The sequence below is a fragment of the Falco biarmicus genome, chromosome 7 (assembly GCF_023638135.1).
Source record: "Falco biarmicus isolate bFalBia1 chromosome 7, bFalBia1.pri, whole genome shotgun sequence".
In the NCBI taxonomy this organism is placed as follows: domain Eukaryota; kingdom Metazoa; phylum Chordata; class Aves; order Falconiformes; family Falconidae; genus Falco; species Falco biarmicus.
The window spans coordinates 40547701-40567978 of record NC_079294.1 but is presented as its reverse complement, the minus strand read 5'-3'; the positions used below and the strand labels follow the sequence as shown (position 1 = coordinate 40567978).

Genomic DNA, 20278 nt, shown 5'->3' with positions numbered 1-20278 from the left:
TGACACACAACCACACACCCCCAATTTTAAAACCAAAGGAAAAAAGAAAGCGGGAAATATTCGGACACTACATGCACTTTACATTTTACTCTTAGCTCTGGTTATTTCAAATGCAAGTACATCAATATTTCTGTACTATATGCTGCTCTGGAAATATCATTCAGATAACTTTTGTCAAGAAAAAAAAAAAAAAAAAAGCAGTAAAAATGCAGTAGCTGCACTTGTGATCTACCTCCACCAACATTACTGCAGGATTAAGACAGTATTTGAATTGAAATAGTGAGTTCATGAGAAAAATGAATAAACCAAATATACTCTGAAAGATAAAACTCTTTCCAGGCTCAAATACACTAAGAACATCAAGAGGAGGAGGAAGAAATAAATAAAATAAAAAAAAGAGGGAGGTGCATGCAGCCAAGGAACAGAAAACCTTCCATTTTAGTGTCAGTCTCACCACAACTGCAAGTGTGAATGCCTTATGCAACAACAGCTCTCCCAATTCAGCAGGTATATCCTGCTCTCTATACACAGCGCATCCACTTCCAAGGTACATTTTATACCAGGATCTTAAGTATTCCAATTTATTACACTCTCACCTAATTCTGTAAAGACAGACATTTAAAACATGCTATTTTCTTGTTCTAGCTACAGGACAAGTAGAATCTTTCAAATTGTCTCTTCAGGTGAGTATCACTGCTACATCTGCGCATGATTAATACAGCTCTGCAAGGAGACTTGAAGATTGCACATCTCCCATTTTCTGCTGGTTGAATTTCACCATCCATGAACAGCCTCCTCAGGTTCCAGCCTGAGATTAACAGCGTCAGACTTCCCAGCCATGGCTGTCACAACAAGAAATCAATCAAGAGCTTACTTAACAGGGTTGTGTTAACATTAAGCAAAACAAAAACTAAACACCTCAGGGAGGATTTCAGTTTCCTTTATGTGCTCTGCTTCAAAGTACTGGAAGCAGACCTGCCACATGAAAACAGGTGAAAGTGTTTTTCCTTGCACCAGACTAGCCATTATCTTTTGTATCACTGACATGTGAATATGCTTGTAATAACATCCATTACAGTTACAAGAAATTTTAAAATGCAATTTAAAAAGTCGACTAGACATTAAATTAAAAAAATAAATAATAATTCAGTGTTACCTCTGTCTTCCATAAACTTGTAAAGCTGTTGGAGGAAGTTGTCCCTCTCTTCAGGATCAAGCTCTTCCTCAGGCTGTGAAAACAAATGCAGTCATAATGAAAACATAAAATATGCAAAGCAACAATTTTTTTCGTAGAAAAGCCTAACAGCAAGAAGTAAACTCAAACAACTTCCCATTTGGCCCTGCAATCATATAATGGTGAAATATGCAGAAAAAATTTACTCAGGAGACCGTAGTGTGTACCTCGGGAGGAGAAAAAGAAAACGCAGTTCAGGGAAAGACTCAACCCATGACAGAAAGAATGTGTGACCCTCAAAATGAAAACACTAATATACTTAACATACTGTTCTAATACAGAAAAGGTCTGTTATTTACAAGACTGAAGCAGTTCACAGGAACTCTAGGTTTTGGGGGTTTGTTTGTTTGGGTTTTTTTGTTTAACTCATCTTCCTTACTCCAATCATAGCAAAGGTTGTAGAACAATTCTTTCTCCCAACTGTTCCTGTTTTTGATGCTCCAGACATTTTTTGTGATTAAGCTCCAATACTTTATTTCAGCTTATATTTGGAAACACTTTTATAATAATAAATTATAAAAGTGACTTTAAATTCCTTAGATTTATCTTCACAATTTAAATCCTCAAAGAGAGAAATGCTTATGAACTTTATGTTAAGCAGTCCACAGTGTGCAACAGCGATTTTCTTTTATTCAGGTGGAAATCATGAGAATAAAGCAAGTTTATTGGGGGGTGAGAGGGCAGGGAGAGAAAATGAATGTCTACATAGCCACATATACTTCATGGAATTCTGAGATTATCTAGTAGAGACCAAAGCGGGGGTGGGTGGGGTGGGGGTTGGGGGGGAAGTCTTTTCCCTGCAACGTTTATGCATGCTACTTTCTTCCTGCCAGCCTGGCAATCACAGGAATTGCTGGTAAGGCAGTTTGCAGAAGGAAGACTACAGCTGTCTTGAAGGAAAGACGTTCAATACATGTCAAAAAATCTCATTATATTATTAAAAATAACAGAAAAAGTCACAAGCAGTTGCAGAAGGAAACCGGAACAGCAATTTCAATTTCAGTTGTCTCTGCATTCCGTAAACTTTAAGCTTCAAGGCAGAAAGACAGGCAGTGAAATGTAAATGTATATGCTACTGCCTTGTTAAGCAGAAAGCAATCTGCCCAGCATCAGAATGAATTTCAGCACTGCCTGCTTCAGTGAATTCTGAGCTTCGGAGCCCAACAGGGCTCACCTACAGTCAGGCAGAGACAGTATCTGTTTCTTATTTTCCTATTTTTTCTTGGGAAATAATTGGACGAAATTAAATGAATAATCACAACATTGTACAGCATCAGTTACCATTTGCTCATACTGCATGTTATAGGGATTATATAAAGATAAAGTTATCTATAGAATTAGCATGTTCTTCCAGGTTAACAAATGAATTATTGCTATAGAAACCAGAGTTTTTTTCTCTCCATCTAGACTGCGATCCAACTTCAAGATCGAGAAATTTCTGCCACCTACTGTAGTGTTTAAAAGCAATACGAATCAAACTATGCAAATAAAACACACCTAAATAACAGTAAACATTCAGAAACACTTCTGAATAGTTTAATTCAAACCATTTCTTTTATATGGGCACAATGCCAAACCAGAACTCTAGGTTAGAACAGCAGAAACATAGGTTAGAAATAGCACTCTTGCAGACAGCATGTTAACCGTTTCACCAATACCAAGTATTTTCAGCTGAAAAAAAAAAGCAAAAAGATTAAAAGCTTTTACATACTTACAGGACGGGAGCATAAAATCTGACTGCAATATTCATTCACCTGTGTGAGACATCCTGAACATCCTGAATACCCTACCTACTTCTGCTGATGGTGTATGAGCTAGGTTGCCACTCCCTGGCAGAGAGAGTCTGGACTGTGCCTGGTACCAATACCAGAGTATTGTAACAGGTACCAAATCCTTCTGAGAGGTGAATCGAGTAAGACCTGAATAACTGCCGGCAAGGAACAGATCAAGCATCAGCTATTTCAAAGTCTTTTTTTGTTACTGGCCAAAATGAGAAAGACCAACTGTTAATGGATATGCTTATTGCAACACTAAGATCCATGGATTTTTATAAGAAGTCATTTTTTATCAAGGTTATCTACTTATAACTGGACATAATGAATTCCCAGGAGGTCTACTGTTGTGGAGTTGAGTTTTATTTTAAATACACCAACCATCATCTGCTGCTGTATCAGCAACCTTAAATCTGCATCTGAAGTCAAGAAAACACCTGAGAAATGTCAATGTCACAACCTGCAATCACCACCAGTGAATGGCTGGAGGGCTAAAATTCCCAGCATCTCTATCCAGCAGGGTGACACTGCTACCCTTCAAAACTCACTTCTGTCAAGACACTTAGGTCTGTTTTAGACTGGGCATAAAAGACCATGATGATAATTGTTCAGTTTCTTAAGAGTTCTGTCTCTCCATTTCATTTTTTTTCCTTTACAGATGTTGCAAAAAAGGAAGGCTGTAGCCAAAGATAAGTCCAAGGGAGAGACAAACCAAAATTAATTTTTTAAGTGGCAGTTCAAAGTTGAGACCTCTCTGTTGTTCACCCAACACCCACAATTAAGTGCAACATGAGAAAATTTTTCATCTCAGGCTGAGAGGCTGAATTTTATATATATATATATAAAAAAAAAAGTACCTCCAAGATGCCCTTTTTTGCTTACACATAAATTTTATGGTCTTGTGATTTTTCTTCCTCCTTCCTGACTAGGTCACACCAGTCAAGAGAAAACAAAATCAACAATGAACACATGATCTCTATATAGGGGAAATACTCCTTTCCCCAACTCAATTTCTTACTGCCTTCCAAGTAATACTAACAATGTTCAATTATTTTGTAAAATTATTTTGAGAATAACAACCAGCAAATAAACCCAGCATGAAATACATAGAAACTTGTATAAAACTTGTAACTAGCTTTGCTTCATTTGATTTCAAGCCACTTTTATTCAGCATAAATTTTGCCTCTTGTCTTTAGCATGATTTTAAACAAGAATATAGGTCTGTTACCCTGACTCATCATTTCCTCTACAGAAAGACTAAAGCTTCTGTGGATGCTAACCTACAGAGCTGAGAGGGAGCACAAAGGATGAAATAGTTTCTTCTACAAAACAAAGAATGAATTTCTACTCACAAACACATACACCGTCTACTCAACCAATATGGGGCTAACTTACCAGGGACAGATCTTTCTTTTATGTTATTAATAGACTGACAACACCATAAACTCTTCTGTGAAATACATGCAAGCTAAGAGGAAGAAATTTGGAGTCAGATGAGCGTATGATCAAGACATACTGCCAGAACTGGAGTTAATGTAATATTTTTGCTTCAGAGTACTTAAATGAGTTTTCATCACTTGCACATTCACTTACTGATGCCAAGTTTGAACACTGATTAAGGAAATGAAAAGAATTAAACTGATTGCAACAAGTTAACAGCTTTACACCATGGGGAGATGAAAGTGGTCTTAAAATGTTAATTTCTACCAACAAGATCCAGGAATTCAACCATCCTCAACAATGACTCACTCTAGAGCTGCGCCTCAGTTTGCAACTTCTTCAATCCTTTTTGAGAAATATTCTGAGAATGCCTGTTAGCACAAAACTGTGAGCAAGAAAGCCTTTGTAAAGAACATTTGAGTAGCCAAAACTCCTACAAATTCACGCACTAGAAGGATGATTAGCTAAGCAATGTTTAGCTATTTTTTAAATGCTATTCTGCATATTACACATCACAGCTGTTTAGTTTTTTCAATATATGTAAATAAACCACTTGCTTCTGGATACCATGCTTCATTAACTTTGATGTTACTGTATTCCTATATTTAACACTTAGTGTTAGCTTCTTCAATGTTATTTTAAAATACACATAGGTTGCAACAGAAATGGACGATTTGGGTATCATTCTATGTGGTCTTCCACAGTCACTTAGAGAAAAGACTACACGGGAAACAAATATTTTGAAGCAAAATGTAAATATTTTAACAGATGTCCACTGATAATTTTTCAAAATCTCAAGCCTCCTAAAACACAACATGGATTTCATATATTCATCCTTCCTTTATGAACTTCATTCTAATAAAATACATGGTAATAACTTAGGAGAACTGAAATCCATGCTCTTTTGCAGAACAGGCACATTGGAAAATGCTTCTGGCAGCTTCTCTGCTCAACAATGCAAAGTACCTGTGGACCAACATTTCCTGATGCTGTTGTGATGCAAGAACCCTAAAAAATTTAAATGGATGCACACCATTAAACATACTACACATACATCCTTCAGGTGACTCTCAAAACGAAGACATGGGACATGGAGAAAATTCCCCCAAGCATACATCTGGAGGTGCTGCAACTCTTTCTTCAATGAGAGGCAATTTTTTTCTGAACTTCTGTTGCACATTTGACTGGGGGGGTGGGTGGGTGGGAAGTGAAGGAACAAGGAACTGCTATTAAAGTGACATAGGTAAGTTTGAATCTCAAAGATGGCATTATAACCAATTCTACAGCAAAGATCGAAAACCCTTTTTCCAGCTCTTGATACTATAAAAAGTTATGAAACTTGCAAAATTAGAAAACTAATAAACAGATTCCTTATTTTACTCTGATCTTATGTGAATGTATCTATTAAGACCACGTACTGAGAATGTATTTCAAATAGCTGCATGTTAAAAATCTTGATTTTTTTTTTTTGAATCAGAATAGCTTACAGGGAAACTGAGAGGCAAACCCAAATGTTGCCTACATGTCCCCTTGTAAAATGCGGGGGGAGTATTTGACTATTTAATCCTGAGAAACAAATATGTATGATTTCCTCCCTGACAGAACAACTTAAGTACAAGCAAATACAGTGGTACATATTATCTGATTTTTAATAAAAATCATGTAATGTTCCAATTTCTAATGTTCCCATTTCTATGTGGAGATACTGGAGTTTAGATTTTCCTTTTAACTGCAGTGCATTCTTTCACTGCCAAATGCACCCTCAAAACATAGTTAATTCTCTTATTCTGACATGTTGACAACTGGATAAGAACCAAAATCAATACCCAGATTTTTATCTGGATTTAAACCAATTGACTGTTTAAATTTTCATTTGATAAAGAATTTTATTCTGTAGTACCTTGAGATTTTTTCACTTTTTGTGACACAAGCAGTATCTGTTCTAGTATTCAAACCTCACACTGTGAATGAAAAGTAATCATAAACTGCGCCATATACTGTAATTATTGCCAAAAATCCAACAATATGAATGTGCTGAGCAACTTAGTGTAATGCAATTCCTGTTAAAAGTCAATGACAAGTCATTTCCACACTGGTTCTTCACGGTCAACTCTGGACCATACAAGTCGGTTACCACCTATCAGTAGGAGGATTAGCATCTCACCACTACCACGTAGGTTCCCAGTCTTTAGCTTACAAAAGCCATCAAAGAACAACTATGTAAAACCTGGAAACCCTGTTGTACCAATTCTACCATGCTCTTCAAGATGTCATAAAAGGCAGCACAATTAGGAAGACAGCCTCTGTCAAAACAAAGTTACAGATTTTAACCCAGGTACTGGAAAAAATAGTAGGGTCTATTCTCACCACCTATAGTAGATCCCTCTGCACCATTACCATTATAAAAAATCCTACTTCAGAAAAACAGGATCCTTTCCATTCCCAGCATTAGACTCTTCTGACTTTATCCTCTCATTAAGTAGGTCTGTGGCCATTTGATTGACTTAATGAAGGCCTATCATGACTGGTCAGCAGCTGGCCAGGCCTTGACAGCAAAGCTGCGGTGCATTTCAGAAGATGAGGGTGAAAGGGGGTAGGGTGGGGAAGAAGGTAATTTAAAAAATCTCCCTCCCATCTCTAATAATGTAACAATTTGCAGTTCTAAAACAAAAGGCCAACTGAGAATATTCTGGGAGAGGATGTACAGAAGTTATTTTTGACCTTGATTAATAAAGGAGAAACTCTACAAAATGAACATGCAAAATTTGAGTAATTCAACATCTGTAGTCAAATAAAGGCAAAAAGAAATAATCATTCACTTGTCGATTCTCTCTGCAACCAGTATTACTGCCTCAGGGAAAAGAATAAAGTAATTGAGATAAATTCCCTAAATGCTGTCTAATTGTAATATCTAGCATGGCCCACAATTAAAATAAGAATATGAATTGTAACAGCGGAATCAGGAATTTAATGGGCCGGCATGACAGTCCTGCTCTGACATAATCTAAAAAGATTCATCTGTCCTCTGCTACATAGCTTCAGCATGAAGATGCTCACCTTATTTTTACATGCCTACTTGTCACCTGGAAATAATGGATTCTAGAGCTTCTCCTACCAGCACATCTACCTTTCTGGAATCCTTTGCTTCACTACTTTACATTTAGATTATTCTTTAAAAATAACCTGTATTTCTTTTACAGGAATGCCTTTTTTTTTTTTTTCTTCTTCCCTTCATCACCAAGCTCCCCCCTCCCCCTTCTTTGTTTGAAACACAGAGCAGTTTTATGCAATAGCCATGAAAAATGATATTAGAAATGGATACTAGAAAACTAGTATAGCAATCCTTGATTTTTAGTGACTGATACTTTGCAATTTTCACCAACGTTAATACAAACAGACCAATACAGACCACAACAGTTCACACCCTGCAAAATGTGGCCTATTCAGTCGTTTTCACTGCAAACAGAGGAAAAAACCCAGAGGGTTTTATATTCTGCACACATTTATCCTTATATTTATCTAATCATACCATCATTCTCATACAGACATTGACTCCATTTTCCAGAACACTGTTATCAAGGCACAAAATTAACACCTAAAAATAGATTATCTTTTTTTTTTTTTTTTTTTTTTTTTTTACCTGGAAAGATCTACCCTGGCTGCATGCTCACGAGACAGTTCCCAGATCAGAAATCTATGTCAAATCCACATTCTTAACAACCATGTTCACATTACAGATTAAAACACAGAATCCTTACCTAGGAGCTGCATTCTTTCAAATGTAAAATGGTTTTACTTCCTTTCTATCTAATCTGCCCACTGCCTGGACATATTTCAGCCTGACTTCCAAATATTTGCTTGCTTTGTTTTCCCTGCACGGCATCCGCAGTTATACGGCATTACTTACATTCTCTTCCATATTTAAAAAAAAAAAAAATCATGAAAAAAAAATAAAATAATCAGACATTACATGAAAGGCAAAGAAAAGAGACAGCCCATTCCAAAGCATCTGGCAAGCCTCCCCTGGCCGCCGGCCAAGCCCGGGCTCCAGCGGCCGCTGCCCCCGCGCATGCGCGCTGCCGACCAACACTGGGTTGCCGTGGCAACGCCGCCGGCCGCCTCCGAGCACGAGCGGCCATTCCGTGTGCGGGCTGACAACCGCACGCCGCGGGGGAAGCGAACGGGAAGCGGCGTTTGACCTTCCCCGGGAGGCAAACTTCACACGGTTCGCCTATATAAAGGAATGGTTTCCCGAGCGTATCGTGGAAATAGCACGGCGACAAAAAAAACCCGCCAACTGACACACAGACACCACCCCCCACCCCTTACTTGTAACATCCAGGTTGAAAACAGGTAGCAGAAATAAAATGAAATTCTGTAAATGCAGTTCAGGTGACGCAAAGAAACTGGCTGGCTCTGTGGGAAAGGAGCCGCTCAAAATATTGCAATGCAGAAAAACATTTTACCCTAACTATTAGAAAGTCCATCTGCACCACAGCCTACCAGAGCATACGATCCTGCGATTCCCAGCCTGCAACGGTCTGTTAGGAAAACCCGAACGCTTACAGAGCCAGGCCCTGTACCGCTCTTACAGAGTGTCTCAGGCACCAAACAGCTTTAACAGCCACTGTGTGTTAGATCACACTTTCAGCCAGACTACTGCTTTTGCTTCCCTATTTTTTTTTCAAATCAAACTGCTATTTTCAGAAGTTACTTTTTATATAACATATATAAAAGGCAAAAGAAAAATACCAAGTTACACATATTTAAGGTTACTACTATCAGGTTCAGCATCAATTTTTCAGTTACGTGTCTCCTTTTGACTCAAATTCTTCCTATCACTCTTCTCTGCCCTGAATTCTTGATTTCTGAGGCTTGTCTCCAATTTCTGCACTGGCTTACAGGAACAACCTGCCAACTGCTCGCAAATCGCAGTAAACACAACTATAGCAAAGGGAAGATGAAACAAGTCTGAAAAGACATTCAAGTGCGTAAGCTACCATAAGGAGTAAAAGTTGGAAAGTGCAGGATCTTCAGGCATGCAAATTATTAATCATCTTTGAAGAATGACTGAAATTGCCCAGACTTACCGCTACTTCTTCGGTTTTCTCTTCTCTTTTCTCCTCTTCTTCATCAGTTTCTGCAGCAGCTCCATCTTCCTCATCGCTACTAGAAGACTCCAGAATTTCACTTATGTCCATTTTCCAGTTCCGAGGAACACCCTTTTTGTTGAGAAATGTGCTTGCCTCCTGTAGCCCTACAGAAGAAAGGGCCCTGGTTTTACCTCATCAGCAGTATTCACAGTCACAAAGCATTTTTAATTTCCTTTTCACACTCTTGTAAGTCACAATACCAACTTGAACTAAAACTGGAATTAAGTAATAAGATAGATACTTCAGCTTTAAACACCTAGTTTACACACGTTACATTTCAATACTGTCAAATTTTGCAAATGGAGTACTGGCAACTCAAGAGGTTTAGAGTTGAGAACATCCATCCCACACAGCATCCAGTTGTTTTCTAGGCATAGGTCCCCATAAACTCTACTGAGATTCACACCTATATATATGAACAGTACGAAAGATAAGCAAATATACTTCTCCATATATATTCTGAGCAACTGTGAACTGTTCTGTTTCTGTACGAAAGATATTGTAATGAAGCTATTAAAAACCCTAAACACATCACAGTTAGATTTGTTCTTTCCAAAGTATCTTCATGTCTTAAAGTTTAGGATACAAAAAAATCGTAAATATTTTGTTGAAGTCCACTGCATAAAGTGATGTTACGTTAATGTTTGGAACAGAGGCAAAATACACTAGTGAACAAGAGAGTGATGGGACAGGGAGAAGTCACACTCATACAATGGTAATACCTCAAATTCTTTTCCTTGAAGAGGTGCTCCAAGGGGGAAAACAACAAGCAAAACAAACCCTGATAACCCTAAAGTATGTACCCTAGTCACAATAAAATACTTTTTTAAAGATGAATCAGAAGAACACCCAAAAGAGGAACATATGGCAATGAACCATTCAGTGCTGCTGGAGAAAAAAAGGCACCAGTTTTTAATTGCTGCTGATACAGCAATAACATCCAGAAATTTGTCCAAACTCTTTTTTTGAAACCATTAGTACTTTGGTTCTGCAATATTAATTCGTGGCAATGAATGTCACAACCCAGTTAGGTTCTGCATGAAAAAAAAACCAACCACCACCTTTCTTCAACATATCTTAAACCTGGCATCCAATCACTTTTTTGGATGTTCTAAAGTTCTTGTACTGTCAAATAGTTATTAAAAAGAAAGCGTAACAGAAACCATTAAGAATTACATATATCCATCACAACCATCTCAAGCTCTCATTTCTGACTATCATGTTAAACCTTTACTTGTTAAGGAGCTGTTTACATGCTTACACAAACTGGAAGAACTGTTGTTGAGCAGGGTTTTTCTGTTGCTAAGTGGTTTTCTTTTAAAATTATTTTAAATAAAAACATCTCAAACATTTCTCCTTCTACAATTTTCATGTTTTGAGGTATGACTGGGAGAAACAACACTAAAAGTTTAATAATCGTTTACATTAAAGGGAGAATCTAGCCTTTTACAAGCTCACTTGGATTATTGTAGTTACATCACCCATCCATCCAGAAATCAAGTTCTGTAATTACACTTTTAAATCAAACATTAAACACAGGCAGACTGTCCTAATAAAGTTTACACCTTGCTGTCTGGTTTATTTTATGTTAAGACAAAGTCATTTGAGCAAAACCACAAAACTTTGGTGTTAGCAGAGGTAACTATATATCCCGTTGTTCAATGACATTTCAAATATAGTACCTTGAAAATATTCTATTCATTTTCCATTAATTTGGAAAGAAGGAAATAAAAATCAAATAAAGAAAGCTTCTACTAGGAGCTATTTTAATAACAAAGCAGCTATATCCAGTTTCTCTAATTTATCACATTAAAAATTGCAAAATATGCAAGAGCAATTATTAGAGATCAACAGGCCTCATTTATCTGCAAAAGTTCCAAGTACTATTGCAGAAGATTACTTTTTAAAAAAAAAGCCGAGAATTTATTCTAAATTACCTTTTTTAGGAGAGGACTCAGATTTTGGTAAGTTTTGAACATCCAGTTCTTTAATGTCTTTTCTTGCTACTGAGTAACTGAAAAAGAGTAAGGTTATTATTTTTAAATCACAGTAAAGCAAGCACTTGACTTAGAAAAACAGTGATTTCTAAAATTTTCAGGATTTATCATTCACTTTCAAGGTCCTTACTAACAACTATATGCATGGGGCATTTGTTATTGTAGGCCCTAATGCAAGATTCAAACCTGAGCAAGTTTCCAGTCTTTATTTGAAATTCAGACGCTAAAGGAACTCTTGCAATTAAATAATTAAGACAATCTTGTAAAGCTTTTATATTTCAAATATTTAACCTGCAGAGATCTGCAAAGGTAAAACGCTCTACGTAGGCAAAAAACGTTTTCTAAACTCAAAATATTCACATCAATGAACACTTGCTACCCAAAATAGCAATCTAGCTAAGATGAAAGAAACAAGTCCTCTATTTTCAAAATGCATTTCCACTAGCACAGAAAAACAGTAAAGCCAAGTTCACATATCTGCATTGATAAATGGTTGATTTTTATTTTTAAATTACAAAAGTGTTCTCACAGCAAAATATACGGAATTGCTCTGTTCAAAAGTTATACATATTACTACAACAGAAACGCTAACCAACCTGTAAGGAAAGCCTTACAAGTGAGTTATTATAATAAATTATTTTTTGCTTCTTTCATTATTTCAGAAAAACTGAAGTAAAACCTCAGGAATTGGAGGCTGCCATTTTCTGAAATTAAGACCATAATACTATGGGGGGAAAAAAAGGGGTAAAAGAGCAAATCAGCATGTTTTTCCAGTAACATTCTACCTTCAGTACATAAAGAAACATAAATCTAAACTAGAAGGCTGACGATACGTGCCTACATTAACAGGCCAAAATGAATTAAGTCTTCAGTTACTTGAAATATGTTTCAGTAATCAAATACTCACACCCTACTCAAAATCACGGCTACTAAAAATCAGAAACTGTTCACTTTGAAAGAAAAGAGGGAAAGAGGGTTGACAGCTGGCCTTCAGCAAGGAAGGATTTAGTTACAATCTGCTGAGATAGATGCGTTAGAAGTAAGGATGAAGAGGAAAAAAAGGGAAGCAGCTTTAAGAACCAGTCTTCATACTTTTTTGAATATATTATTCCTTAAGTAAGCACACATCTGTGTCTCTCCCCTTTCCCCGCTTCCGAGAGGTGTGTGGACTAATAAGACCTTTCTTTTCACAGGAATCTTGGTTTATATTATGTAAAAATTTTAATTAAACAGTTACTTTACATTCACTTTTTTACTATAGCAAGTAGATTAAACACTTCTAAACTTTTCTATTTAAACAGTCATGGACACCTGGGCACTGGAGGTAATGGGCCAACCAGATATCCACACAAAGACACCCACAAAGACATAACAATTACAACACTAAGGGAAATTATTAGAACCAAAACACATATTCCAAAGAACAGGAATCATCTAAAGTGTTAACACCTGTTTTTTTCAAAGTTGTTGATTTTTTTTTCAAATGAAGAAACACCAGAAACTTTATTAATCCAGTGAACTCTTATCAGTACAGAGAATGTAAAGGCAAGCAAGTAAGCACAGTACTAGTTAGCTGGAAATGGACTATGACAAACGTGTACAACCAACGTTACATAAAATGTACCCTTTCCTTTTGGAAGCAATAATGTCTTCAGAAACAATAAGTAATTAGTTTCACATTTTCCTTACATATACCTCTAATGAAAGCAAGCTATTACTTACAATTTGGAATCTGCGAAGGATCGAACTAAACACTGGTCCTTTTTCACTGTGACATCATCATTACAGCTGGGAGACACAACCTGAAGTTTCAAATAAAACACTTTAAGAAAAAAAAAAAACCACACCCAAAAACCTGATCTTCAAAGGAAAGAAAGACTGACAGCAGTTTTCCTGCTGTCTTCCTGTTTCTTCTATTATAATTTTCAGTCCTGAGAAAAGAAACCTACTCCAATTTATATTACTAAGGCCAAGGGCAAATTTCAAGAAGCAGTTTACCTCAAACTATTAACCTTAGCTGTTATGTACAAGCCAGAAACGTTTGCAATTTCATTTGTAAACTCAAAACTAATCTACTGGGGTGATATCATGGGATCCTGGTCATTCACTCCCATTTTTTTCTCCTGTTCATACAAAACCTGCTTTAACCATCTATTTAGAAAGCCACCAACCCACTTATTTTACACCAGCTTCTGACAGTTGGCATTCAAACTGAGAGGTAGGCAGTAGTTTGGGGTTTTTTGTTTGTTTGTTTTTTTTAAGGTGTGGATAATATAAGCCAATGTGGAATCCAGAATATCCTTCCACAGTGGTATCATCTCTAAGTCTAAAAAGGTGATAAAAACACATTTGCAGTATTTGTATTACCACAAACAGAACAAATTTACATTTTGCTCTAGACCATACACTGACAGAAAATGTAAGATGCAGATGGACTTCTGGATCTACCAGGTCTCAGTGGAAGCTGTGCCACTCCATTCAAATAAGTCAGAAGTTTTACCCCAACAATCAAGATAAGACATTCCTGTTTCTCAGGTAGCAGAGAACAGAACAGGTACGTGGCCTCCAGTAACTTAATCACCTAGTTAGAACCATGTTGTATTAAAATCTGTCATTAGTAAAGTGATATACAACAATCAGAACATGTACAACAATACCACATTTCACATTTTAAACTGAGATACATACAACTGGATGAGTCAGTATTAACTATTCACCCTACATTACACCATAACGTTCTTTCAAGGAAGGGAAGACAACTGGCTTGTGTAGTTAGTTTTGATCCTGGATTCACTGAGGGAAATAAAACCTGAAACTAAGTTAGAAGACTGGAACAGCTACACTCCTTCCAGCTAACCCTGAAGACTCAAAATAAAGGAATTACAGAATATACAGTTAAGTAAATAAAATCTGCAAAAATCAGTGAACTAAACCTGCCTGTAATATGCCAGATTTTTTTTTAAACAAATGCACCTCTGATTGATGATGGAAGACGTGTACTGAGCTTGTCTGACAAGATCAAGAAGTTTACTGAAGAAAGCAACTTCTAATATATATCCATAAACTTTCTTCTGTGTGAAGAGCCTGCAAAGTGTCTACCTTTACAGTACAAGTCTACTTATACTTGAATTTATTTAATATTTATCATCAGCAATGGCAATGAACAGCTGTATTCTATACTGATAGTCAAATAAAAATAATAACCAGCACCTACTGCTAGAGTAACCGGCCATTTATGTAAATGCAATCATGGAAGGAACTGGTATTTCATAAAATTGAAAGTCTAAGGAAAAAGGTAATCATTAAATACAAAACCATAAAAATTCCACTGCAATTAAGATTCATAAATCTAGTTGCTCTTAAATTACCTGGTAGTGCAAGTCCTACCTTATCTTATTTTTAGAAGAAAAATAATTACATACTGATTATTTTCTGGGCAGTTTTGAAAGACTTAAAAGCCATAAAAATAAGTTATACATCAACACTAATCTCTGCTCTCCTACTCTTCACAGGTTCTGTAGAATATTTGTATTTTTACCAAATATGGGCAGCAGGGCTTAGCCTGACTACACCCATAACTTTGCTGTAAAAATTGTTAAGTACACAAACCATCCTATCCAGGAAAACTGCTATATGAACAACTTAGTAAGTCAGATTAAACTCTTGTCTAAAAAGATATTAGCAGCATGACACTAGAGATGTCAACATCTTAAGCAACCTACCAAAGCTGGATACCAGTCTGCCTTCTCAGAATTGCAAGTCACACTCACAACTTTGCCAAGCAATTCATCATTGAGACGCCTTTTATCTTCATCCTCTTCTTCACTACTTTCTTCTTCCTTTTCATCTTCAGTACTAAATTATTAAAACATAAAGTATTTTAAAGCTTTTGTCTGAAGTTAGTATTTGAAAGCAGATACAGCTTACAACGAGATCTTTCTTCCTGTTCTGCAAAGCTTCAAAAAAAATATTAGCATTTTAAGAGCTGAAATTGCTTGAGACACACTTAAATATTAAGCACACTTACTTAGTAAGAGGAACTTTGTAGAAATTCTTTCCAAGTAGTAGTATTTTACAACAGCATCATGTTGGAATTGGAGGCATGAATCAGGATTTGATTGTGCACACACATGAAACAAAGAGAAATGGTCGCTACCCCAGAAATTTAAAAGCACCTTTTTTGCTACTATGTGAAGTGTAAAGAAGATTAAAAATCCTGCATTTCCTGACACACGAGTTCCTATTATACAAAAGAAGCACAAACATTCTTAAGGCTACTACAAGAAAAAAAAAAATCAATTTCATCATACTGCAAACATATGAACACATCTGCATGAACTGAATTACTTAAGTCCGTAAGCTGTGCACACAACTTCAATGGCACTGCAGTTTTAGTAAAGGACACTAAAAGAAAGGAGAGCAACAGAGCACTATCAAAACTCACACAGGAAGAGAAGATCTTCTTCCTCTATTAGACTTCTTCCCAATAACTGGAGTTCCAAAGTGCTCTGGATTGGTTAGTGGCAGTTGATCAAGTGTCTACATAGAAAAAAGAGCGAACAAAATTAGTTTGCAATTTCTTCTTATTATATAAAAAAATATAAATTAACTACTTATTTTTCACTGCATGTCCATCATTGTCTTACCTCACTTTCTGCGAAGTGCCTTTCTCCTTTCAAGCATAATGAAGTTCGTCTCAAGGTCCTTTCATCGCCATCATCAAAAACTAGTATGAAGCCAAGAAAATACATTGCAACAAAATGATTAGATCTCTTTACCAAGCTGACAAAACAAGTTACTATTTATGTCACAATCTAGAGTATTTTCTAAAAAATTACTTTCAAGACCTCCATTTTAATACTTACTTAGTTCATAAGCAAAGTGAAATGTGGTATTCAAGATTCGGTCTACGAACAAGTAAGTTTCCCACAAGAGATTCAAGGCAGCATAAAGTGAGGCCTTTGGATGCAACAGTCTCTGTCTAATTTGACATCCTTCTTATCAATACACTGAACATTTCAAACCATTGCTACTGGCTGTATACCAGTTACTGTTATCTAACAATCTTAGGGTTTGGTTTTGGGGTTTTGGGGGCTTTTTTTGTTAGGTTGGGTTGGGTTTTTACTCTACCCATTTATTCCTTACTTACGCTACCTTTTAATCTTCCCTCTTGCTACAAACAACCCCACAAAAATACAGATGAATGGAAGGAAGAACAAGTGTGTGACACTTTTTCTTACACTATCAATACTGTGCTACCAACAGACTGGGAGTACTGGAAACTTGTAACTGTAAGTGACCAACTTATAAAGGCATACTTAGTAGACATCCTGTCCTCTTAAAACTTGTGTAGGTGAAAGGGAAGTCTCATCACTTTCCATCAATACACAGCTGAAGAACACTTGAATGCTATGAACCTACTGCAACTTTTGCCTAAGAAGTATCTACTCTTTAGCCAGTTTAAATAAAACCTTTTCATGAGAATTTCCTTGGAGAGAAGGAAAGAAAAGTTACTAGTTCCCCCCTGCACTGGTTCAGATCCCACTGTCTGAGCCACGTGTACAGGCCCTTTTCAAAGAGCAGAGACCAGGTGGCTGCAGTCTGGCATTCCAGTAAGGTAAAAGTTTATTTATATGGGGTCAAAGTGCAGAATACTACTCTATATTTAAATTGATTGAAACACGCTTTGGCCAGTACTGAACTTAGGGGTGGGTGTGGAGTTTCAAGTGTTGTGCATACCAGTATAATAACTTTGGCATACTTCTATTAAAAAAAATAAAATCTCTCAAGCTAGCATGTATATCAAATTTATGCGTATTATTGGCAAAAACACAGATTAGTTGCAGCAAGAAAAGCATTTATTTGTCAAATAACTAAATAGAACAGTCACATTCTCATAATCTTAGATTAAAATCATAGACTGCAATAAATAATGCAATAACTATATAAAAAGGTACGAATACAAATATCATTAAAGTTGATAAGCTAAGCTTTAAGGTTCCTCCATCTTCAGAGCAGAGATACTGCTGTGGTACGCTCCACTACTGAATTATTATAACAGCTTGTAATACTTGTGCACACAAAGCAACTAATTTATCCCCCTCCAAAAACCTAGTATTTCAAGAACAGCAGATACTTATATGCCTAATTAGCTATACTAGTTAACAATAATTTCAAAACTTTAAAAATATAAATACCAGTAAGACCTGTCAACTCCAATACCAGTACGTTACTCTGAAAATCTTCTAGTTTAGCTTACAGCTCAAGGAAGCCACCACTGTGACACTTCACACTAACTGGGAAAACAAAGTATGAGCTCTTCCCCTCTGCATTGCTAACTCAGCATTGGTATCCATTGATCAGTTAAGTGCAAACACCAGAGCACTCAAAGTGATCCTGAAGTTCAGCACTGTCACAGATTTACATTAACAACAACAAAAAAATCTGTGCCACCCTTTAGAAGTTTAAGTTCATTACCCACTCCAAATGTGCCACTCCTCAGCTCTCTGTACACTTTGATAACAATATTTCATTGGCACGTTTTTAAGTTTTAGAGCGGTTTGGTTGGTTGGGATTTTCTTTTTTGTTTTGTTTGTTTGTTTTTCAAGTGTTCTGTGCACTCAACAATGTGTGCCATTTCTCATTGCTCTGAAGAGACTTAAAAGCAGGTTACAATCATCCTTTGTCAAAACACATTCAGAACTAAAGTCAAAGTACTAATTTTCCACAAATAATCATTTCAGGGGACAAATGGCTGGTGATTAACAACAGGTAACTATTGAAAAAAGCAAACAGAACCTGATACTTGATAGTGAATAAGTAATTAAAAACCCATCAGTCTAGTTTATCTCCAATTTTGGAAGCTCTACCTATATAATTAAAACTAGTATGGTACAGGAAGAAATCAAGCAAACCATTCATAAATCAGATTACACATCATTTTTTCATCCCTAAAAGATAAATGTCTTATCAATACTGGCCATTAAGTAAAACATACTAGTAAACCACACTGCTCTAAATTATGACACACAAGGAAATTCTGACAATTAAGAACTGTGTCAGATATTCTGCTTTCCTCAATTACAACAAACACTGAAGTTAACTTACAACTTTGAAAAATCACAAAATTAGATATTCCCTACCAATATGAGGTAATTATGGATTGCAAAATGCAACTGCACAAGTGTCAATTTCATAAATTTGTATTTCATTTCTATGGGCAAAACAACATAGAAGAAAAAATAATTAATGCTGAATACTCAAGTCTTCCTAATTGCCCCTCAGACCTGGAGACAATGAAAGCATGAGTATGCTTTCAGAGCCTGGCAGTCATGCTTTCAGCTCTGTTCCCAGCTTCATACCTGAATGGAGACTAGTCTATCCCATGCCTCAAAAACAGCCCTCTTCCTACAAGCCTTTTCCTGCCATTGCTCTTTGTTTTCTCCAGTTGAAGGTACAGAACTGGCCTGATCTCTAAAAGCTGCTTGTCCTTTGACACAGAGGGAAAAAATGCCAGGCCAGTCTGCATCCCCAAATGGACTACAAAAAAAGAAAACAAAAAAAACCCCAAAGCCTCTTCTAAAGCCCCTCTCCCACCCCTAAAAGGAAAGTCACTCTTTCCAGAAGGATTGAGTACTTGCTTCCATATGAGAGGCAATTTTCACACAACTTCAGGAGAGGAAGGCAGAGAATCACTAATTTTCAGACCTCCTTCTTGAACTGCAGCAGGCGTAAGACTCAGCATAACCATTAAAGAAAAATGTAGAAAAATTTCTGTTAAGCAGCCATGTGAGTGTCCCACCTGGGGAAAAGGAAGTGCATGGCAGAGTGCAAGGGTGCATGATTCAAAGTAATCAAGTCCAATATTCCATTTTACCTTGATAATTTTCTTCCAGGACTGAAGTTTCTCTCCCTCTTACCCCTCACTCAGGTTAATAGAATAGATAAAGTCAACATATCCAGCCCTAAGGAGTCTCACATAAATATATGTAAATACATATATACACACACAAATGAAAAAAACAGAAAGTTTTTATCATCTGTGTGTAACTACCCCTACAGACATCACCTGCTCAATATAAAAAATGCTTTTAGACAACAATGAAAACTAGGTGGTGTTATATAGAAGGAAATACTACAGCATTATCATTACTTAAAAAGACTTTGCCTTTTTAAAATGATGAACAGAAATGTGGCAGTTACCTTTAATTTTCTGTCTTGATGTGGACTAGTAGCGGAAGAGGTAGAAGGACCATGCAGGGCAGAAACAGAAGGCACTAATATTTTTGGTATTTTGAAGTCATTTAACTGCTTCAAAGATAAACTGAAACTTTCTTTGACAACATTAGAGTTTTTAGATATACAAGAAATTGCCTGCTCATTCTACAATAATTTATGTTGTGGACATGTGCAAGAGCACCTGCAACTGACAGCACAGCTGCACAACTTTGAGCAAAACAACATTTTTGCAGAACAACAAAATGTGTATGTAACAGAACAACATAATAAGAAAGATTTCCTTGGCTAAATTAGTGATTGATGTAAAGTGTCAACGGAGAAAGGACAGCACCATTTTACACATGAAAATATGAACTATCTGAATTACTAAAGTGAGGCCAATTAGGAAGTCTCTCCAATTAATCACAACGCATGAAATATTTATTAAACTTTTTATATATTAAT

General features: G+C 36.4%; 1 protein-coding gene across 2 annotated transcripts in view; it reads right to left on the bottom strand.

Moving 5' to 3' along the window:
• Positions 1-20278, bottom strand: part of ARID4A (AT-rich interaction domain 4A) — a 50516-nt gene that overhangs the window by 15855 nt on the left and 14383 nt on the right. For both annotated transcript variants that reach the window (XM_056345738.1, XM_056345739.1), the window contains exons 6-12: positions 16243-16322; positions 16041-16135; positions 15319-15451; positions 13319-13398; positions 11537-11613; positions 9537-9703; positions 1157-1229 (exon numbers count right to left, since the gene is read on the bottom strand). In XM_056345738.1, the coding sequence (XP_056201713.1) occupies positions 1157-1229; positions 9537-9703; positions 11537-11613; positions 13319-13398; positions 15319-15451; positions 16041-16135; positions 16243-16322 (705 nt within the window). The remainder of the gene's footprint in view (positions 1-1156; positions 1230-9536; positions 9704-11536; positions 11614-13318; positions 13399-15318; positions 15452-16040; positions 16136-16242; positions 16323-20278) is intronic.